Source organism: Antechinus flavipes, chromosome 4, assembly GCF_016432865.1.
Source record: "Antechinus flavipes isolate AdamAnt ecotype Samford, QLD, Australia chromosome 4, AdamAnt_v2, whole genome shotgun sequence".
In the NCBI taxonomy this organism is placed as follows: domain Eukaryota; kingdom Metazoa; phylum Chordata; class Mammalia; order Dasyuromorphia; family Dasyuridae; genus Antechinus; species Antechinus flavipes.
In genome coordinates, this window is record NC_067401.1 from 109,258,836 (window position 1) to 109,276,179 (window position 17,344).

Below are 17,344 nucleotides of genomic sequence, written 5' to 3' on the forward strand. Positions count from 1 at the left end.
AGTCAGAAGGACCCAAGTTTAAATTCAGCCTCAAGCCACATAACACTTACTAACTGCATGATCCTGCGCAAGTCATTTAATCCCAACTGTCTCACCAGAAAAAAAGAAAAAAAAAGAAGCAGCAGCTATCTAGTGTAGTGCATAGAGCCTGGAGTCAGGAAGATTACCTGGTTGATATTAAGCCTCAAGCATTCTCACTAATTATGTAACGCTGAGCAAGTCATAATCTCTCTTTCTGTTTCTTCATCTGAAAAATGAAGATAATATCTTCAGTACACAGGACTGTAATGAGGGTTAAATAGGGCTGTTAAATGCTGTAAGGGAAGATTTCCCCTGATCCATCATGGTATCCTAAGTACCTAACATAAACAAGCGTTTAATCAAGTCTTGTTGAATTTAATTGCCTTGTTTATAAAAGATTACATGTTTCTTATTTACCTAACAGGGTTGGCGACTGAATGATATAAAACACTTTAAAAATTATACACATTGATATCCATGCTTCATGATACTTTAAAATAACTTTCTACAGTTTTTTCTGTATTAATGCAAGTAATGCTCCTGTTTTCTGTGCTCCCTCCTCCTACTCCATTGTTTGCTTTTTTTTTTTTTTTGATAACCAGAATTTACCTTACAACCAGCAATTTTCCAGCAAATGCCTGTATGTATACTCCCCACCCTGCCCCCTTTCAGAGATCTTATCCAAGGGGTACAATCTTTTGCAATGTGTGTGTAATGAGGAGGAACCTGATGGCCAGAGATTAAGGGATTAGCTCAATGTCCTCCGGTCACTAGGTGGTAAGTATAGAACCACAACCCAGTTCTTGACTCAAAACCAGTTTCCATTTTAAGGCCTCCTCATAAAGAGTGTCACATGGAAAAAGGGCACTCCCTTTGGATTCCGTTTGTAAACACTGACCTTGCTGACAACAGTTTCCACCCCAAGCAGAACTAGCATTCTTTGGAGGGTTCTGGGGCTCCCCTGCAGGGATGTACCTGAGGCAGTGCCCCACCCAGTGCCAGGGAACTTCGGCTGGGCCTAAAAAGTGCTGAGTAGCTTATACAAAGCCCCAGCAATGGGGCATGAGGGAGTCCGCCGCAGCCCAGCTGACTCTCTACAGGGGAGCTTGTCAAACCTCAAAGTACTAGGAAAAGGTAAGCACCTCTCCTGGCTCGGCCCCTCCACTTCTAGGCCCATCTGCAACCTCCCGAAAACAGGGAAGGGCTTTCTCTGGTCGTATCTATCCCACCTCCTTTGGGTACAAACTAGCCTCTCATTCTCCTTCCTGCTCCAGAAGTTGCCCTAATGACAGAACTTCTTGCTCTCTCTTTAGCTTCTTTCTATTCTGCTCTTCCAGGATGCAAACACACTTCTCCACAGGCCCAGTCTTTCAGCCCGCCTCCTCCTCTGGCCAATCAAGCAGAGGCATTTTAAAGACAGTTCCTATCAAATCATCCTTAGGCAGACCAAAGGCTATGGAGAAATTCATGGCAGGTATCCAGCACTCAGCACAGTGCTGGGGACACACCAGGCCGTTAACGAAGGCTTGGCGACTCAATCTCTCCATCCATCCCAAATAAACCCTTTCCTAGCTGTCTACTCCAACATAAGGACCAATCCAATCCTCATCTATAAAACAGGACAACTAGGGAGACAGGTGAGAGTTAGAGCACATGATCTCTAAGGTCTCTTCTTGTCCTAAGATTTCAAGGGTATGAGAAACTTTCACAAAACACTCTTGCCCCCTTTGCCCTCCCCTCCCTACCTCAGGAAAGCCTAAGCCCAGAGAAGAGTTCAGAAGAATGGTTTCTTTTTTTCCCTTTTTTTTTTTTTTTTTTTTGGGGGGGGGGGGGAAGGCAGTTGGAGTTAACACAGTGTTAAGTGTCTGAGACTAGATTTGAACTCAGGTCCTCTGGACTCCAGGGCCAGTGCTCTATCCACTGCACCATCTAGTTGTCCCAACCAAGAATAATTTCAAGATGGGGCATTTTCGTTCAGATGGGAAAGGCTGGGAGTAGGGCAAAGGAGTAGAAAGAAAAATAAGGGAAACAAGAGTTTAAAAAAAAAAGGAGCAGAGAAATCATAAGAGTGAAACTACACAAGGGTTATGTCATTAGTAAATTCTTCAACTTCACCACCACTATCATCTTGGTCCCAGTCTTCAACCTTAACAATCCCCACTAGGACTATAACTAATAGGGTCCTTTCATTACTTCCTGAGGATTTTTTTTTCCCTTCTTCTTGGGAGTTGTTTTCCCCAAATTTCCAATTACTCTACTTGTCTGAGTACCAAACTAGGGCTCCTCTCCTTCAAGCAAAGCCTTTTAGAATGGGGAAGGAATCTTTGTCATCTCTGCTTGACTCTAAGAGATCATTTCCCAAGAGAAACCACTGGCTGGTTTTTGGTCTGCCTTTTCTTCTATTTTTTCTTAGTATCTTCACTTTGGCTCTTGCAATTCCAAAACTCCTCCCTACTTTTGGGATCAAATACAAGTTTCTAACAGAAATGTCTTCCACCAGTCCTTGCCAACCACCGCCCAAGCTTTTCCCTTAACATCACAATTGCCTTCCTCCATTATCCCTGCTCTAGCAAGTTCATATATTGTGAAAAAAAAAAAAATTCTCCATTACAATGCCTTTCTGCCCACATTTTCATGATAATGTCAAGAAACTACCCCCCAAAATTCTGCCCATTTTCAAGCCCAATTTGCCAAGACTAATGTTTTCACATTTAAGTTCATTGTTCCCAAATTTCAAGTCAATATTCCTACATTCCTACAACAGGATGTTGGTTTTTTCTATTTTCTCTCAAGTTTCCTGAAACTCAATTAGTTTTATTCTGCATACTAAGCTGCTACCACAGCACTGCCTTTCATGGGACTTAAAGACGCAACTATTCAAATCATTATTAATCAGAGAAATGCAAATTAAGACAACTCTGAGATACCACTACACACCTGTCAGATTGGCTAGAATGACAGGGAAAGATAATGGGGAATGTTGGAGGGGATGTGGGAAAACAGGGACACTGATACATTGTTGGTGGAATTGTGAACACATCCAGCCATTCTGGAGAGCAATTTGGAACTATGCTCAAAAAGTTATCAAACTGTGCATACCCTTTGATCCAGCAGTGTTTCTACTGGGCTTATACCCCAAAGAGATACTAAAGAAAGGAAAGGGATCTGTATGTGCCAAAATGTTTGTGGCAGCCCTGTTTGTAGTGGCTAGAAGCTGGAAAATGAAAGGATGCCCATCAATTGGAGAATGGTTGAGTAAATTGTGGTATATGAATGTTATGGAATATTATTGTTCTGTAAGGAACACCAGCAGGATGAATACAGAGAGGACTGGCAAGACTTACATGAACTGATGCTGAGTGAAATGAGCAGAACCAGGAGATCATTATATACCTCAACAACGATACTGTTTGAGGATGTATTCTGATGGAAATGGACCTCTTTGATAAAGAGAGCCTTAATTGATCAAAGATGGACAGAAGCAGCTACACCCAGAGAAAGAACACTGGAAATGAATATAAACTGCTTGCATTTTTGTTTTTCTTCCCAGGTTATTTATACCTTTTGAATTCAATTCTCCCTGTGCAACAAGAAAACTGTTCGGTTCTGCCCACATATATTGTATCTAGGATATACTGCAACCCATTCAACATGTAAAGGACTCTTGCCATCTGAGGGGAAGGAGTGGAGGGAGGGAGGGGAAAAATCGGAACAGAAATGAATGCAAGGGATAATGCTGTAAAAAATTACCCTGGCATGCGTTCTATCAATAAAAAATTATTTATAAAAAAAAAAAAGACTCAACTATTAAGTCAACACAAAAGCTATTATTATATTCTTAAACTTAGAGCTAGAAGGAATAGTGGAAGCCATTTGATCTGTCAAAGACAAAGACTTTGAGGCAGAAGTCAGAACATCTTTCTGTACTAGTGCACATTTCTGCACACAAATATCCCAAATGTTTATATAAACATCTGTAGCATCTTGATTCCTAACTGAATTGTAAATACCTAAGGATTGTACAATATCTACTTCACTGTACCTAAGGCATTGCTAACAGTCCCACAACATACAGTCTAGCAAGAAGCAAAGTGGAGTCTAGGGACCTGCTGTGTTCCTTTCAGGACTGGGAAATTATAAGTTACTAGTATAAAAAGACCTCCAAGGTTATTTGATCCAGCCCCCTGCCTTCAAGCTATTTTCAAATTGGCTCCAGGCTAAAACGATACAGATCCTTATTTTAGTCATTAAGAGTCCAATATCTCATTTGCTCCCAGAATTCAAATCTTTAAAAGTCAGATAGCACCTTCCTTTATATTTAACTTCTCAGGTTGCAGGGTTTAGAATAGCAAGCACTAAGTCATGCTCCTGACCCCTCCTTGAACCTTCTTTCAGCCATCAAAAATCCCCCTCAGGTGGCAGGGTGAAAAGAGAAGCACTCAACAAGGAGCAGCCCAGGAAGTTATCACAGAGTACTTTACATGAGGTACAAACAAATCAGGAACAAAGAACAACAAATAAAGAGGTGTGGTTCAGAGAAAGGAAACCACAGCAGAAGAGGAGGAAGGGTGCAGGGTAAGCAGCTTCTGTCAGGATGGATGTTTTATTTCAACAGACATCTTTGTTTTTGTTTAAAAAACAAAAACAAAAACAAAAACAAAAACAAAAACAAAATCCAGAATTCAACCAGTCATCTCACCCTGTTAGGGAGCTAAGTTCCCAACCTAGAATTCAACAGTTGTTTCTGGAAAAGTCACTCAGGAGTCTTTGTGGCTCCAAGAGATATGGAAGCTGCATTTTCTAAGTTTTATTAAGAAAATGAAATCCATTGTGTTCCTTCTCAAGGAAGTGATGGCTGGGGCCCTAAGGAAGAAGGTCCTGGACTTGGAGCTTCTGGGGCTCCCAAAGATGTTAGCTGGAAAGGGCAAGGCCAGGCCACCTGGTACTGGGTAAAGGGGAAGATGGGATCAGTTCCAGAAGCCTAGAATCCATATTTGGCTTGGGTCTGCCGACGGCTGAGCTTGTTCTCTGACCAGGTATTCTTCAGCTCCAATTCTCGCTCTTTAGCCTAAAAATTCAGAAAAAAACTTTAGGAAAAGATTTAATGTACTAGAAGTTTTTCCTCTTTGCCCCTACGAGATATCAGCTTCCAAAATTTCCCATTGTGCTAACTATCCAAACCTAGCTCTTTACCTGCCGAAGCAGATGGGAAAGTCATGTTTTTGGGTAGGAGTGATAAAATGATTAATGATTACCGGGGAGCATGTAAACCTTAAAATGCTATGTAAATGTGAATTATGACTAATCATAACAAGTTTGACTAGCTATTTACTTTCCCCATTTGTCTCCTGGCTCAACTGCTCCCTGCTTCTTTCTAGAAATGAATCACATCACTCACCCATCTAACAATATACTCTCTCTATCCCCCCAAAGAAAGACCTGACTCTTATTTTTCCTGAAAGCAAGTGACTGAATTTTGTTTTTTGTTTGATGGGATTCTCGTTCATTTGTGAATTATGTGACCATTGAAAGTTTGTAATAGCTCATTTTCCCTAATGTTTGCAGTGATAAGACTAGAGACAAGGATTCCACCAAAGGATCACTGAATTAGGAAAGGCAAAAATGCCACAAGAAAAACAAAAAATATCTTCTATGGATATTTTACTTGAATATAAGCTACTAAAGAAAATCATATCCAATATCTCTGCCTCTCCCATGATGCCTAGCATAAAGTCTAATATGCTATAAAGATCCCAGTATATTATTAATGGCTGACATTTATAAAACACATTTAAGCTTTGCAAAACACTTTATATTATATATATAAAATCTCCTTTGTGATCTCAAATTGAAAGACAGCTAGAGGAATTAGGAGACCTAAATTCAAATCCGAAGTATGATTGCATCCTACATAAGTCACTTAGTCTTAATAAGCCTCAATTTTTCTGTATAAAATGGAGAAAATTCTTATACCACTTTCAAAGGGATGTTTTCAGAAAAAGCACAACTTTAAAAGTTACGTGTAAATGAGCTACTCCTCAGCATTCAAATGTTCAAGAATTGATATAAAAATCACATTTCAGAGCAAAAACAAAGATATCCCAAAATCACAGAGACAGATTACATGTTTTATCAGATTTACCTGTGCTACTGCTGCACTCCGGTCCTAAGGGGACTAGTGTTAATTATAAAACATAATTCACTTTTTATGCACTAGATTCTGAAAATCTGGTCAGAAACTGAATTTTGGGAAATCATTTAGTTTAAGGAATCCTCCGAGGGAACCTTTTAGAAACTGCCTTGCTTAAAACAAAGCACATACAAAGAAGTTACTGCCACCTAGTGGCATAGCTAGAGATTAGTCAAATCATTAAGGTTGGCCACTTAGCAGGCAACCTCCTCTCCAGAATAGAGATCTCGGGCTTCTCCTGTGGCCAGGAACTCTCTTGGCGGGGGAGGCTGGGTCCTTGCCCTGGCTCACCTGGTGAATCAGATATGTGATTTGGTGTTTTCGCCTCTGCTGGCCTGTCGGCTGCTCACCCTTCTTCTGTAAGATAAAGAAAGAAAGTGTCAGTCTGGGAAGGCAGACCTGTCCATATATTCAGGGAAGGACAAAGAAAAAATTCAGAATGGACACTTGAGAAATGATGTGGTTGTAGCTGCTGGGGGAAAAAATCAGCTGAAAACCCAGGTCAAAAGCGGTTTCTTTATTTTAAAAAATAAAGAAATTAAGCACTCAGCAGAAAACTTGGGCTCATCAAGCCCACTTGCTGGAGGTGTCCAGGCTGTACTGCTATTATGTTAGATTTCTTGAAGACAGATCGTGGTCTCTTCTTTCTTAAAATGCTCCCAGCACAAAGACATCATCTTGGACAGTCTTCCTCACTCAACTCCTACCTGCCTGGCATTTATTTCCAACCCAAAGCTCCTTCGACAGCTGGTCTTTTTTTTTTTTTTAAACCAGTTGAACTTTTCTCATCTACCATCCTTTTCCTGGGCCACAGAACTAGAAAATTCTCTTGCTCTCTGCCTCACTAGGTACTCTCATTATTAAATCTCCTCCTAAATTGCCCCTCATTTGGGAAGTCTCTCCAGTTCTATCATGTAATGGCCAATCATTTCTGCAACTTCTACAACTATAGATGCTCTGCCCACCATTCCACCTCCATGTCCTCCTATGAATCCTCCACTGACATCCACCCAGAGAAATGGGAGAATGGGGAAGGTTTCTTCCTAGTCACTAATGAAACTGCATATAACAACAATAACAAAATTAGATTTAGCAGTAAACTCACTGAAGGCAAGAACTATTTCTTTTGTATATTATAAACAAAAATGTCATCATTTGTGTGTAAAATGATGCTATAACCTGCCATGACTGGATATGCCCTTTTTGTTTTATTTTCAGGAAATGATGGGGCGTTTATACTGCTCTAACTACTCTCTCTTGCTCAATATAACCAGAGGCACTCAGATGCAAGACACATGTCTAAGGCTAAAGTGACCATCTGACCTTCCCTCTATGGTTTGCTCATCCACAATTGTTTGTGTGTTGTCCCCTCCATTAGAGGGTGAGATCCTTGCAGTATGATCTGCCTGCTACTTTTTTCTGTATCCCCTGGCTTAGCACAGAGCCTGGAACACAGTAGGTATTTACTAAATGTTTGCTGAATAATAGTGTCCATGAAACTGAGTCAACACAGATTTATGGCCTTGATCTCACCACTGCTGGGCTAATGCAAGACTTCTAATATTTTCCCCTTTCCATGTTAGATCATAAATGTTTAAATCTGATGCTGCATGTTGTGAAGCACTTTCTACTCCCACTGGGGAAAACTGGTGTAGACATGAAGAAAGGGGGCAAGGATAACACACACCTTGCTCCAGTAGTGAAGGATAAGGATGGGAGGAAAAGGAACATGTATATAAACTCAGCAACTTAGCTACTGTGACCACATCTATTGCAAGCCCTGCCTTACGTTCTGATTCAACAAGGTAGAAAGAAGAATGTGAGTGTGGGCTGTTGGATATTTGGGGATGAACAGAAAATCAAGAACATCTTCCTATGGCCAAGACCTCAGTGGGGAAATGTTATTCTCTTATCAACAAGAGATTACATTTGAACATGAGTTCAAATATTAAACAGGGGCCATCACAATCACATAGTTCTTTTCACAAAAACAAATTGTGGTATATGTACGTAATGGAATAGTATTATGCTATAAGAAGTTATATAAAGGAAATTTTCAGAGAAACCTGGGACAAATAAACAGTCAAATAAACAGAATGAGAACAATTTATACAATAATATGATGAAAAACAACTCTGAAGGATGTTGGTCAATGTAATCATCAGCTAAGAATCCTGAACATTCATAATGAAATAATGAAGCATGCTACCCACCCATCTCCTGACTAGTGATCAACTAAACCAAGTGTGGAATGAGACATTTTTGGAGTTGGCCCAATGTGCTGTAATTAAAATTCTGCACACTTGTTACATGGGTTTTGCTCCTCCCCACCCCCCATGGAAGTTGGAGGGAGGGAGAAAAGTATTAGCTATTTCTAATAGCTCCTAAGGGTGTCCACCAGCCCCTCTTATTCTACCTTACTGAATGACTTCATGGTTTTTTCTTCCGTCAAGGACTTGGTCATCCACTGCTGGGCCCCACTGAGCTGGTCATCTCCTTTGATCTCCACAAAATTAATTTCTTCCCTTCCCCGGTTCCTCTTGCCCTGAAGTCGCTTGAACTAAAAAAGAATATAAATTAGAAAAGTCACAAGTAGCCTATAAAGGAAGTGAGACAAAGGGAAGGAGTAGAATAATTTGGACCACTTGGATTCTCAGTAAAGTTTGTGAAATGCCCACTCCCAATTTTACCCTAGTCACACTACATGGTATAGCCTCAGGTCACATGCCAAGCTATTCTCCTTTCAATTTCATCTGAAGTGCTCCCTATTTCATAAAGTCCTCTTAAGTTTAGCACAATGATGGCTGAGAGTTAAATGCAAATATACAAATGTCTGCACAAGATCAGTTGCATTTATATTTAATCTAAAAACACTAGACAGAACATTTTCAAAATTTTTCCAATGAAGGTTGTTTCTCCACAATTTTGTCCAGGTTTTTTTTGTTGTTGTTCAGTCTTATCAAACCAGATTACTATACATCAAAAGTATAAGGAAGACAGAAAAGAAATACTGAATTTAATAAGGGTCATGAGAAAAAAACTGTAAAAGAGATTAATCTAGACTACCAAAGGATGTCAGGAAACTTGGTTATGATTCTAATAATTGCTATTTGTTGTCCTTCCTGGAATAATATCAGTTACATACATAAATTCAAGTTACCCAATTGGGGCATGAAGGCAGATAAATAGCCCAAATTACTAAAGACCTCAGCTGAATGCAACTATGTAGTTCAATCACCAATGAGACAATTAAGATAACCTCTGCCTGCTTTTGAGGAGACAATTATTTGGATGTAATTATAATCATAATAAATATAGTCATGATGATGGTAACATTGAAAGGGTGAGCACATAATTTAAAAGAATAAAAAAAGGATTTCAGATGTGAAAAAATAAAAGGAAGAGAAGAAAATTTTAAAATAATTTTTAATGCAAAAACAAAAATTAGTTTCCACAGTCTCAGAAATTTCTGAGGGTATACCAGAGGATCCCAATTTCCTTGTTTGAGAAACTATACTAAGCACCTCTGTGCCTTAACCCAAATAACATTTAGACAAAGTGCTTAGAGAGTTACTACTAAAGATTAGTCACTAATATATAATTTTTTTTTTCACTTATAGTAATTTGTAAGTGGCCAATACAAAAGCATAGAGGGGCTATATATGTTCTACTGGTGGAAAGAGGGTAAGTATCAATAAATTTATGAGGCTTTTTTTTTTAAATGAAAGTTTTTGAAAGAAATTAAGTTCTAGAGCTATGAAAGTCTCCCTGCTAAATATCCCAAATATAGACTTGAAGACCATGATTTAGAGGTTCTCAGCTTCCTGATTTAGGGAAGACTTCCTAAAGGAAGCAGTACTTCATATGGTCTAACAGTGTGAGAGAACATACTTCTGTGAAATAAATTAGCTGAGATTTTTTTAGCATCTGTCAAAATCGCCTTAAGTCAAAATTAACAAAAGTAATACGTTAACTTACCGCTTCATCATCAATGAAAGAGGCGTCTGGGGTAATTTCCTGGGGAGGAGCTAAGGCTGGATCAGACTCAGGGTAGTAGCCACTACTGTAATAATCCTAAAGCCAGAATAAATACAATTTAATATAAACATTTATTAAGCACCTACTATGTGAAAAGCACTGTGCCAAGCATTTGGATACAAAGATGAAATAAGACACCTTCCTTCACATTCACAAAGAACTTACAATCTAATTGAATGAGGGGGGAGAGATAAAACATACAAATAACTATACTGCAAGGCAGAAAATGACACATAGGAAGAAGAATCTCAATAAAGTACTATGGAAAAGTTAAAGAGAGAGAAAAGGTATACACAAAGGGAGAGTCTACAAGGCATTTTAAGGAGAAGAAAAAAAATAAAAGGCAATCAATACTTGTACTCAAGTACTTGGAAACAACACTTTTTTTAAACTTAAAATTCACTATATTGCTTTAGATTAAATTTCAAGAATAGAGAATTAAGAATTAGATTACCTTACTTTTAATCATATTTTTATAGGAATATCAAACTGATAGGACCTCAAAGGTCATCTAGATCCCAGGTTCTTAAACTGTGCTTTGCAACCCCATATGGGATCTTGTAAAATGAATGTGGAAGTCATGAAATTATGATGTATTATCAGTATATGATTAATTTTTTTTTTTTTTTTTTTTTTTTTGCTGAGGCAATTGGGGTTAAGTGACTTGCCCAGGTCACTCAGCTAGGAAATAGTAAGTGTCTGAGGCCAAATTTGAACTTGGGTCCTCCTGACTTCAAGGCTGGTGCTCTATCCACTGAGCCACCTAGCTTCCTTTATATGTTTGATTTTTATGCCTATTTTATATACCTACATGCTCAGGTTCACATAAAAACACCTTGGATAAAAAAGGGGTCATGAGTGAAAACAGTTTAAGAAAGCCTGATCTGGAACAGTGATGTCAAACTCAAATAGGAAAAGGGAGTGAGGGGATGACTAAACTGTATATAAGAATTCCTGCTGGCCACAAATTGATCCCAAAAATTATATATTAACATTATTGATATTTTACTATACTTTTGGCTGTACTCAGTACTGTAAGCTGCAATTTTGACACCTGATACAATCCAATCTCAATATTTTACAAGTGAAGAAAAAGTTATACCATGGTCAAGTTAGTTTTATTCAACATCTAACAGCTGGTAACAACAAGGATTTGAGGAGAGATCTTCTAAATCCAAATCCAGTGCTTTTCCCTTCATATCATCCTGATATTCCTTTCAGAAATACCCATCAACACTAGACTCTTGAGAAACAAATCTTTAAGAGAGTGTCATCAAATAAATATTAGAGATTTTCAAAACTGGAAGGGACTTCAGAAGCCATCTATAGTTCAATCAATGCTCAGAAATTAATTTCTACTATGCAACACCTGACAAGTGATTACCTAATCTCTACTGGAAGACCTCCAAAAAGAACAAGGACCTCACTACCTCCTGAGGTAGTCCGTTCAGTTTACTGAAAGCTCTAAAATTAGTAAAAGTTTCTTTATATTAAATTTAAATCTGTTTCTTTATAATTTCTATCCATTAGTCCTAGTTCTGACTTCTGAATCCAAACTATTTTAATCCTTCTTCTATAACCCTTCAAAAATACATGAAAACAGCTATTATGTCCTTCCTGAACCTTCTCTTCTTCAAACTAAACACATATGGTTCCTTTAAACCATTCTTATATGCAGTGGGCTCAAAGCTCTACTGCTCTCCCTGGACATTTTCCATCTGTCAACATCCTTCCTAAACCATAACCCCAGAAATGAATACAGTACCATAGTTGTGGCCTGACCAGTAGAGTACAGTGGGACTCTATCTCCTCTCTTGTCTTGGATACAATGCCTTTACTAATATAAGCCAAGCTCACATCTGGTTATCGTAGCATGCTGAGTACAAAACTTATTAAAACTCTCGAGTCTTTTTTCATGACAAATTATTTACTTTGTCTTTGATATCAATATTTGTGAAATTAATTCTTGAACCCAAATATAAGACTTAACATTTATCTCTACTGAATTTCAAATTAATTCAGCCAAAATTTCTAACCCGTAAAGCTCTTTTTGGATCCTATCATTCAGAATATGACCTATCCCAGCATTGTGTCATCTGAAAGTCTGATAAGCATCAATATCACTTTTATATTTGCATCTCTAGTACCTAGCACAGTACCCATCACATAGTAGATACTTACTACATGCTTATTGATTGATTAATCTATGCCTTTATCCAATTCTGACACAAATGTCAACAGCACAGGCCAAACAAGATTTCTAGGATCTTCCACTGCAGAAGACCACCTGTCAAGTTGACATGAAATCATTAATTACTATTCTTTTGAATATAGCCATATAATAAGTTCCAAATCTTCCAAATTATATCTTCATCTAGCTCACATCTCTCCATCTTTTACATAAAAATAGCATCAAGATGTTTTATAAAGTGCTTTGTTAAAAATCCAAGTAACTCTACCTGTAGCATTCTCCTTTCAGTATCCCTATCAAAAAACAAACAAACAAACAAACAAAAAAACTAAGGCTATTCTTGATGAAGTCACAGTGGCTTTTGTAATTATTTGTTTTTCTAGATAAACCCTAATCATATATTTAATAATTCATACTTGAATTTTATAAGGAATTAAGTTTTACAAGGAAGATAAGTTCTCTATCTCTTCCTTTTTCTTAAATTGGGATACTTGTCTTTTTCTAGACCTGCAGTAGTTTTCGTGTCCTCATGATCTTTCAAATATTACTGAGACCAGTTCAATAGTCACAATAGGACTTAGTTCTTTCCTTTCTGGTTCCCAAATTACTATTTACTCAGTTCTGTTCCTTATAAGATAATTCACTAGACTGAAGAATTTGAAGGTCAAAAGTTGGAAGACATGCTCAAAGAATCTTTCACTCTAAAAAGCAGACTAATCCAATACTCATCCTTTTTCTTTTCTATGTTGTTTTATGGCAAGAGAATGATAACAGTACCTCAGACATAAAGCAAATCAATACTCCAGTTGTTCACTATTGCTAAGTCACAAAATAACTTTTAAATGCACCAAGAATCTGTGATTAAAACATGAAAATTCCTTCCACCACCACAAATCTAAACTAGTCTATATTTTAGCATATTACAATTGCCTGAGGTTTGGAGAGATTAAATGATCTGCCTGTGACCACCCAGTTAATTAAATTTTTTTTGGTTCAGTCATTTCAGTTCTGTACAACTCTCTATGAATCTATTTGAGGCTTTCTTGGCAGATACTGGAGTGGCTTGTTACTTCCTTCTCCATTTCATTTTACAGATGAAGAAACTGAGGCAAACAGGGTGAAGTGATTTGCCCAGGGTCACATAGCTATTCAGTGTCAGATTTAAACTCAGAAAAATGAATCTTCCTGCTGTGACCTACACCTATATTAGTAAAGGCTCAGTACTCTATCCTTGATAGCACCATGAAGCTACCATAGTAAGTATTTAGGTACAATTTGAATTCTGGCCCAGCCCTCTGACCATACCCACAGGCCATAGAATTGGGTATTTCAGTGGTCCCTCTTCAAGGAACGCATACAGACTGGTACTATCCCACAAAGAAAAGAGAAAGGAACTTTTCTGGTCTGGCCAAGTGTCACAGTCCTCATGAGCTGCTCTCTGCTGTCCTTGGAGCTCTTTAATGCCTACTCTATGCCTATGTTTTCTGGACAAATCGTCCATTTTAAACCAGAAATTGAAAAGAAAATGAGACTCAGAAACACATAAAATACCTTATAAGCAAAATAATAATATATACGACAAAATTGGTAGATGATTCTTCACTTTACAAAAGCATCTGCAATATAGTGTATTTCAATAGCAAGTTTCCTTAGTAATTAAGAAAAAAAATTCCACTAATTAAAGGACACCCCTAAGCCAGAGATATCTGGGTTTAAATTTCATCTCCAACAGCTACTGGCAGTTCTCTATGAAAGTTTCCATACCTCTATGTCTCTTATACCAATAAACCACAGGTCTAGGTTCCTATCTTTATTTTGAATGTAAATTTCAACTTTATTTCATTTATGTGTGTGTATTGAGATATAGATATATGGAGAGAGTGAGGGAGGGAGGGAAGGAGGGAGAGAGAGAAGGAGGGAGGGAGAAAGTGACTGACTCTTCTTATCAGTCCATGAGCTCCTTAAGGACAGGGACTATCTTTACTTTTAATTTTGTAATCCCAATCCTTAGCACAAAGTTTGGCATCACCCTCTGTTACTTTTTACATTTACTGTTACTGTTTACATTTTCACAGCTATAATCTCCTTTTTCTTAACATTCTTGGGGAAAGAGCAAATGACCTGATTATTACTGTACTCATTAAGCGATATGCTACACCCAAAGTTTAAAAATTAAAATTGAAATAGAAACATCTTTTCAAATCTTTGTTGTATCTTGAAAAATAATTCCTGATTTTCCCCAAAATCAGAGCATTATTTTACTGAGAATCTCTCCACAAACTAAATACACATAGCATACCAGGGGTCCTCAAACTCCAACTGCGGGCCAGATGCAGCAGCTGAGGATGTTTATCCCCCTCACCCAGGGCTATGAAGTTTCTTTATTTAAAGGCCCACAAAACAAAGTTTTTGTTTTTACTATAGTCTGGCCCGCCAACAGTCTGAGGGACAGTGAACTGGCCCCCTGTTTTAAAAGTATGAGGACCCCTGCCATAGACCAATCCCTAAATTTCAGCTGCCTGCCTTTCTCTAACCCCACTTTTATGCGTTAACTTCCCATGGTTCCCAAAAAGGCTTTCTGATTTCCACTCCTGTATAATGTCTGGAACTCACCTATTTACCCTTATTTGTCTGTATTTTAGAAGTGTATGTCCCCATGATTTGTCTGGGAACTATAAAAAAACAAGGAATCTATCTTTGGCTCTAAATCACTGGAAATATTCAGTAAGTGGTACTAATTAGTTATGCGACTTAAGGCATGCAGTGAATTTTAGCCAAGGTTATCCTGAATTTTTTAAATCATACTTATTATTAAACACAGTTTAACAGATTCCCAAAAGGTTTAATTTAGCCAAAGTAACAATACACATCAGAGCAGGAATTTGAATACAGGTCTCAAATCTCTAACATACAAAATAACTGTCCCAGATCATGTCTTTATACTTTCCACCTACCTGATAGTAAGCGCCAGTGGCATTAGCGTCACCATATGTAGGGAACTGGTTGTAGGGCTGACTGCTGTAGTCCTCCCCAGGCTTAGGCACCCAGGGAGCCCCACTTGAACCAGCCACCATCTTGAATTCAAGGGGAGCATTGGCTGCATCGTCCTGGAAGGTAGGATCTGGCTCTGTGCCTGGGGGTGGCTCTTCAGAAGCAGCAGGGACAGGGTAAGGGTATGGCTCAGCTCCAGGAGGCTCAGCCTTGTCTGGAAGGGAGAAGAAGTTCTCAGGGGCTACTTCCTCATCACTATCATCCTCCTCTTGTGTGATCTGCTTTGTCACCTGTAAGGCGGCACTCTTGGCAGCTGCTTTGATGGCTGAGGGCGATGGGGTAGTAGTGGTTGCACCCACAACAGGGGCAGAGGAGGAAGCAGAAGAAGCAGATTTGGTCTTGGGGGCTGGTTTGGAGAGCTTGGTGTCAGCAGAGCCATCAGTGGGTTTTCGGGAGAAAGCGTAGGGTAGGAGCAATCGGTTAGTCTCTTTTGTAGTCAGGTTTTTGGGCTGGGGAAGCAAAGCTGATAAACCTGTTCCTTCACCAGATCCCTAATGAGCCAGAAGAGAAATAGGAAAAGTGAGATCGTGTATTTTCAGTTTATAATCACAATTAGCAACAATAAGAATCCAGCGTTACAAAATCAAACCACCCTCATTTTTTGTTGCCCCTAACAACATCAGTTCCAAGTCTACCTTCTTCCAATAGTCAAGTTTTCCAACAAGATTTTGGCACATCCTACAAACAGGACTGATTTCTCTCTGCTCACCTCAACATGATCCCAATTCCTTTTTCTGATCTAGCTCCACACTCCCCTCTCATTTGAAGACTTTCTAGACAAATTTCCTCTGCCTGAATCATGGATGAGATGACTAGGGGAATTGTCTTGTCTATATGCTAAGGGTCTATTTCTCTTCTTTGCATTAACTTGAGAACGACACTCTTTCCCTAAAAGTTTCCTCAGGCAAAGGGCTAAATAACAGAGACACTCAATACATTTTTTTTTTCAAAAGCAGCTGTGTGCTCAGCTCATAAACTGCTTGGTTATATCAAACAAGCAAGCAATTCACTTGTCAATTTGAAACTATGTCATTACAGTCAGTCTTCCATTATCCACAGAAATCTCTTGAAAGCTACTTCCTGGGTGTTCTAATTGGCTCAAGACCTAAAGAGTGGGAATTAGACTAAGGTTGCTGCCTTCTTCCTCTCCTCCACCTCCACACAGAAAAAAGAAATGCCGACGAAGTGGTGAATGACTCTTCTAAGTCAACAGTAACAGAAGAAAGATGAAAATAATCAGCTGTTCAAAAGAAAAGTATTTTTCATTGCTTACTATTTATAGTTTATATTTATAGGTCATAAAAGTTAGTCATTTCCCACATGAGCTGATGGTACTATCAACAACAGTCCTAATCCTCATTATCACCATTCCATTTCTATAAGGTTATACAGCACTTTTGTCATAATACCCTGAAGAAGACATTGCATGTCTTATTATTCCCATTTTACAAATGAAGAACTTGTCCTAGATCCCAATCTAGGGATCAAGCTAGGACTAGACTCCAATGCTCTGACTTCTAGTCCAGGATTTTTTAAGGGTCAACAAAGAAAGGTGGTAAAGTCATTTTTACATCATCCATGAGTTCATTCTAAGACCACACAAATTCCTCCTTAAATGGTATTCAGTCAAACCTCAAAAGAAGCTAAGGATTCTAAAAGATGGAGATGGCTGCAACACACTCTAGAAATGTGAGACAGCACATGCAAAGGCCCATGGGTGATAAATGGAATGTAGATTTCAAGAAACGCCAAGTTGTCTGGATGAAATTTAATAAGGAGGAGGAACATAAAATGAGTTTGGAAAGAGGCTGAAATTCTTTGTGGTAGCAAAAAAGTGTCAATCAAGTGGGTGC

At 38.5% G+C, this 17,344-nt stretch overlaps 1 protein-coding gene across 1 annotated transcript in view; it reads right to left on the bottom strand.

Annotated features, from left to right (window-relative positions):
• Positions 1–4,605: 4,605 nt before the first annotated feature.
• The window catches only part of PRCC (proline rich mitotic checkpoint control factor), a 35,228-nt gene continuing 22,489 nt past the window's right edge, over positions 4,606–17,344 (bottom strand). The window contains exons 3-7 of the mRNA XM_051993762.1: positions 15,395–15,982; positions 10,190–10,285; positions 8,628–8,771; positions 6,503–6,568; positions 4,606–5,089 (exon numbers count right to left, since the gene is read on the bottom strand). Of these exons, the coding sequence (XP_051849722.1) occupies positions 5,003–5,089; positions 6,503–6,568; positions 8,628–8,771; positions 10,190–10,285; positions 15,395–15,982 (981 nt within the window). The 3' untranslated portion in view covers positions 4,606–5,002. The remainder of the gene's footprint in view (positions 5,090–6,502; positions 6,569–8,627; positions 8,772–10,189; positions 10,286–15,394; positions 15,983–17,344) is intronic.